The following is a 6000-nucleotide window of genomic DNA, read 5'->3' as shown; positions in this document are numbered from 1 at the left end:
AGTTCTGCTTCCGGGGGAACGCCGGGATTCTCTCGCAGGTTCCCAGAGGAACTGTGAGAGCCCAGAGTGTCCTGGCCGGGCGCTTTCTGCAGCTCGGGGCTAGACATCACGACGGCTGCTTGAAAGCTTTCTGGCGTCCCCACTGCGAGCGCGGGTCTCTGGTCTGCACCGGAGCCGCAGGCGACTGGTGCGATGGCGGCCCCTGCGCAGCCCAAGAAAATCGTGGCCCCCACGGTGTCCCAGATCAATGCGGAGTTCGTCACCCAGGTGAGCCCCGGCGGGTCTGCCTGTGTGAGCGGGGAGGAAGCATGGCCAGGTCTTTGATTTCTCGTGTACGTGCCCGTTACTAGTTAAATATTGGAAATGCCACGCAGAAAGAGTCCGCTCCACGTTGACAGAAAAAAGACTGCAAAACTTGTGTTTGAATAGAATTTTGTTAATTTGACAAGACCTCCTCTACAAGTAGATCCGTCTATGAACGTTAATTATTTCTGGAGCTTTGATTTGGAGACAGCAAAACCAATCCTGGGCCTTCAATCTTTCCCGCTCATGTTAGTTCTTTAGAAATTATTCTTTAGTAGGTTCATGAGTAAGTGCGGAAGTTTTTAAGCCCACCCGCTTCTCTCCCGTCTCAGCAGATTTGTCAGGGCAGAATCCTAGAAGCTGTTTGATTCATTCACTTAGCCCTTGCGTGACGACGTGCTAACTTGTCAGTTTCTGGACCTCTCTCCCCCTCCTCTCTAAGGCTTCCTGATCTGACATATTTCCTACTGTTCTCCTGCAGTCCGTTCTTCAGGTTGCTTCAGAGTGCACTTGGGGGTAAAGCTGCCTCAGCAACGGTTTTGATTGCCCCAGGGATAATGACTGAAAGCTTTGAAAGTGCTGTGCTTTCACTTAAAGTGTCCTTGCTCATGCCCCTCCCGTTCTCACTTTGAGCTTTCGCCACTATAAGCTTCAGTGACTTAAATGCGCCATGGTAACTTCTATCTGACTTTCTAGACATTGTTCCCGCTCTTCCGAACCCCGATTTAACCTGTTTTCTTTACATCACATCAGAGAGGCTATTCCTGACATCCTAAACTCCATTAAAGTTCAGTGCTAACTTGAGAGAGAACAAGGAAACAGTGCGGGCATTGTCAAGTGCTGATGTCGTGAAGTTTGAATGTAAAGAGAGCTACAGTGGCTGGAATATATGAACTGAGAGGGAAAATGGATTAGGAGTGACAGTACATTCCTTTAATTCCCTACAAGTGAGAGGTGAAGACCAGAGGAATGGGAGTTCAAGGCCAGCCTTGTCTACATCACAAGTTCAAGGCCAGCATAGAGTATGTGAGACCCTGTCCCAAATATCAACAGCCGAAACCAAACAAAGAAAAAGGCAGAGAATTACCAGTAGGAGTATGAGGCCATATACGGGGACTAGCTCATGTACAATTTGAGAGGACAAATAGGTTTGGATTTTCTTCTATATCCAATGGCTTTGCATTGCAACCTGGTGAATGGTATTGTTAGAATATCGCCTTACCAAAATAGGGATATTAGGTGGGGATAAGGGAGCAAAAGTAGTTCTAGGGATAGCGATAGTGTTAGTATACAGTATATATGAGAGATTGGAGAGCCTCAGCTGTTCAAGTTAAAAGGCTGGTTATGGTCTCAAGTTGACACAGTTTGACTTGGTCATAGATTGTGGAGGAAAGATATTAATTAAGAATGCCTTGAACAGCTGCGTGGATGTTTTGGCATATACTGAGATGGAAAAGGTTGGTTGCTTTGGCATATCAAAAGTACAGTCTTGACTATGTTAACTATGATATGCATTTAGTTGTATATATTGAAAGAGCTCTTGAATATGAGGATAAAGCATATTGATATTAACTCAGATACCAAATTGAAACTGTAGGATGGAATGGGGTGTCTGGAGAAAATCATTTATTTATAAGCATCATATTAGTCTGTCATGTGTTCGGTTGTGAGAGTTGAGCTAGAAACCAGTTGTTTATTCTCCATGTACTCCTGGACACCTGCATTATATTAGACACGTGGAGCGTGTTTAATATGTATTTGGAATAAGTGGACAAGTCAGTCCATGAACAGATGGATGCAGTCATTGAGAAGTATTGAGAAGAAGGAGGATTGAGTGGTAATGATAACAAGAATTAATGTCTGGGACTTGCCATGTGCTATTTGTCTAAGTTGCAAAGAAAGGTTATCCTTGCATCAGTCTGTGATCTTTGGAAGAAGATCTGGAGAAACTGAAAGTTTAATATGCAAAATGCCAGAGTAGAAATGTGAAGGAAGTGATTTGAAGACATAATTTAAATTGCTTGTATTTGTCTAAGGGTTTTGCCAAAGGGGTGACCTCAAAGTGTGGAAATCTGCCATGGGTAAGTGATGTTTCGGGGTTAGATGCATGACCTCTTCTGTGAGTTGATTTCTGGGCCTCTGATACCTGCCCAGGAAGGGTTCTTCTGTCTTGTGTATTAAACAAATGATCAAGAAGTTAAAGCATAGCTAAGTTCTGACTCTGTGACCTTGCATCATCATCATCATCATCATCATCATCATTATTATTATTATTTTCTCTATTTACTTTCCCTTATATCTTCTTGTGATGTTTCTCCTGAGCAGTTTGTGCTGTCCTGGTTGTACTAAGTTGAGAGTGGAGAGTTCAGCCTTGGCTTCATTTGTTCCTTTACCTTTTTTTTTATTATTATTTATTATGTACACAACATTCTGCCTCCATGTATGCCTGCACACCACAAGAGGGCACCTGATCTCATTACAGATGGCTGTGAGCCACCATGTGGTTGCTGGGAGTTGAACTCAGGACCTCTGGAAGAGCAGCCAGGCTTTAACCTCTGAGCCATCTCTCCAGCACCTGTTCATTTATCTTTTCATATGTGTATTTGTCTATCTATATAGCAGACATTTAAGTACCACCAGTATGCAAGACAATGCAGTTACCTCCTCATAAATCTATTGAATCTTTGTGCTTGCTAGAGTTTCTTCCTTGTTTGTGTTTTTTGAGGCAGGGTTTCTCTGTGTAACAGCCCTAGTTGCCCTGGAACTTGCTCTTTAGGCCAGACTGTCCTCGAACTCACAGAGATCCACCTGCCTCTGCCTCCCTAGTGTTGGGATTAAAGGCGTGCTCCACCACCACCTGACGAGTTTCCATTTTTTAAAAGGATTTTATTCGGTTTTAAAAAAAATCAGTATGAAGTGTTCAGGTTTTTAATTTTTATTTTTATGTGCCGGGTGAAGTGTTGTGTGTGCGTGCATGCGTGCGTGCGCGCGCGTGTGTGTGTGTGTGTGTGTGTGTGTGTGTGTGTGTATGTGTGGTGACCTATGGAGAACAGAAGAGGCCCTCAGATCCCCCAGAATGGGAGTTGGAGGGAGTTGTAAGACACCCAGCATGTTAATCGGGTTGAAACCCAGGTCCTCTGAAAGACCAAGTAAGTGCTCTTAATTGCTGAGCCATTTCTCCACTCCTAGTCCACAGTTCTTGACATGTGTACAGTCCATTTCAATTTCTGGAGAGATTATGTATCTGTATTCAAATTTCTATGTGAAATTTAACCTACTAAATATAAAACACCAACTTTTATATCCTCTGAATAACTAGCCTTTATACTGTAGTTTCTTAAAGATTTGGTCTACTTATGTCTGGGCATATAGTAATCATTTAAAGGTTTATTTCTTTACATATCAACTTTCCTGAAGATTTTGGAACTGGTTTTTAATACTTACCCAGCTGTTGACTAACTAATCATAGGCAGCTAACTAAATCTTTTGAGCCCTTGGATTTCTTTATGAATAATCCAAAAACATTTTTACTTTGATTATAAACAAACCATACCGTTTGCCAGGGGTTTCAGAAAAGAGATGAATCTGTTGGAATCTGTTAGTTATTGTGTTGGGGCCAAGGATGATATCTAAATTGTATACTTATATGGTACCTTTAAAACTGCCCAGTGCCCTAATCCTACATCTGCTTTGTTAAGAAACAACAGCTTTGCATTGAGTGACCTGTCTAAGTGGTTCAGTGGTGTGGATCTGGAATTTAATGTTTCTACTGTTTGTTTGAATATTTTTGCAGTTAGCATGTAAATACTGGGCTCCTCACATCAAGAAGAAATCACCTTTTGATATAAAAGTAAGTAGTTTTCTCTTACAACATACTTGCACACAGTTATACTTTTGATATTTACTTTTAAGGATTAATTCAACAAAAGCTTTCAGTACATTTTTTGAAGTTGAAAATACTGTTTTTCATTATCAAACTAATAATTGCTTATGTTAGAAATTTTAGAGTCTTTAGAAGTTATGCATAATAACATAAAATTCATTAACTAGAGATAATATTAATGCTATCACTTTCTTTTATTTCCTTTAATCCTTTCCAGAAATATGTCTGTGTAATGATTTCCCCACTGTGGATTCTTAGATTATTTTAAATATTTTATTATTACAGATGAGCATGCAACAAATATTTTTGTAAATATGGAAAAATTTATATGAAAGTTTTGGCTGTTCATTAAAAATAGAATCTTTAGTTTCCCGACGATTTCAGATTGCTAGACTATGGCAAAGGAGTCTTAAGGAAGGAGAGAGTGGACACTGTCTTGTCTAGAGTAGATGACTAAAGACAGCACCCTGCAGGGGACTTACAGTGTCATCAAAGCAATTGTCAAAAAAAAAAAATGAGCTACATGCCAGCTAACTGGAGGGTTCTTCTTGGAAGTGTCCTAAAATGCCAAGCCTGCCCGTGGAGTGTATGCTGACACTGCAAAGCACAAAACAAGTGATGACGACTCAGGCCTTAATCTCTGACTGTGTGGATTGAGTTGTGATGCTTCAGGTGGCTTTGTTAAAGCCACACTTAACATAAAATCGTACTGCATCATTTGAGGTTCAACATTTTATTTGTACATGTATTTTTGTTTTACTAGTAGTCATATTTTACTCAGGAAGATATTCATGGATACAGAGCACATGATTTAATTTTAATCATCGACAGAGTAACCTGATCTCAATACATGGTGTTTGTTTATTTTTACTTTTGTGTGTTAGCATCAGGAGTCTTTAGAGTAATTTTCCGTTAATAACAAATACCATGCCGTTACTACCAGATTGATTGAATTGGATCTAGTTACATTAAGCTTTTCTTGAGATTCAAATTCATATCTCAGTCATTTTACTTTATGTTAGATAGTTCTAGGTGAAATTATATATGCCCATTCAGAATAATTTTACTATTTGTTTATAGTTAAAACTCATAATTTAATTTTCATAAAAAATAGTGATAGAGAATTCTACCTAGTTCAGACTAGACTTACCCCATCGCCTCTCATCCTCTGCCCACAAACATTTGATATATACACTTTGAGCATATAAGGAACATTAACAGTAACACAGCAGTACACCGGCATCAAAACGCTCTTTACTACCCTTAACAACTGAACTGTGTTTCTATGGTGACTGTAGCTCAAAGTTGACCACATTTCAGAGTTGTAGTAGACATTTGCATGCCCTGTCTTATTCATGCAACCTTTTATAGTGGTCATTATTTCTGGTCCTTTTATCAGATGAAGAAACTGACATTAGACAGGTCAGGCACTTGTGGTAGGGCCACAGCCTCCAATAGTGATGGTTTGAGGCAGAACTTAGAACTCCAGAGCCTGACTTCTATGTACCTGGCTATTGTGCTATTATCGTATCATTTGGATAGTAGGATGTAGCAGTTACCATTTGTTTCTATAATGCCCTCACTCTTTTAACTTACTTTCCAGCTGATTTGGGAGAAGCTGTTATGACTTTTAGAGTCTAATAGCATCTAAAATCATTTAAAATTAAGTTTTGAAAACATGACTCTATAAGGTTTGTTTCTCTAGAAATGTTATAAACACATCCTGTTTAAAGAGTATTTTAGAGCTGTGTATTTATGTGGATGGATTTTATTATTTCTCTAGTTTACTTTCTTTTACTTTATATTTGAGAAAT

General features: G+C 39.6%; 1 protein-coding gene across 1 annotated transcript in view; it reads left to right on the top strand.

The window, feature by feature from the left end:
• Aqr (aquarius intron-binding spliceosomal factor) overlaps nt 1-6000 on the top strand; it is an 80153-nt gene continuing 74153 nt past the window's right edge. The window contains exons 1-2 of the mRNA XM_075961738.1: nt 1-267; nt 4097-4153. Coding sequence (XP_075817853.1) covers nt 193-267; nt 4097-4153 — 132 coding nt within the window. The 5' untranslated portion in view covers nt 1-192. The remainder of the gene's footprint in view (nt 268-4096; nt 4154-6000) is intronic.

Source organism: Microtus pennsylvanicus, chromosome 2 (assembly GCF_037038515.1).
Source record: "Microtus pennsylvanicus isolate mMicPen1 chromosome 2, mMicPen1.hap1, whole genome shotgun sequence".
In the NCBI taxonomy this organism is placed as follows: Eukaryota; Metazoa; Chordata; class Mammalia; order Rodentia; family Cricetidae; genus Microtus; species Microtus pennsylvanicus.
Note: the sequence above shows the minus strand (reverse complement) of the source record. Positions and strands in the feature narration are given on the sequence as shown.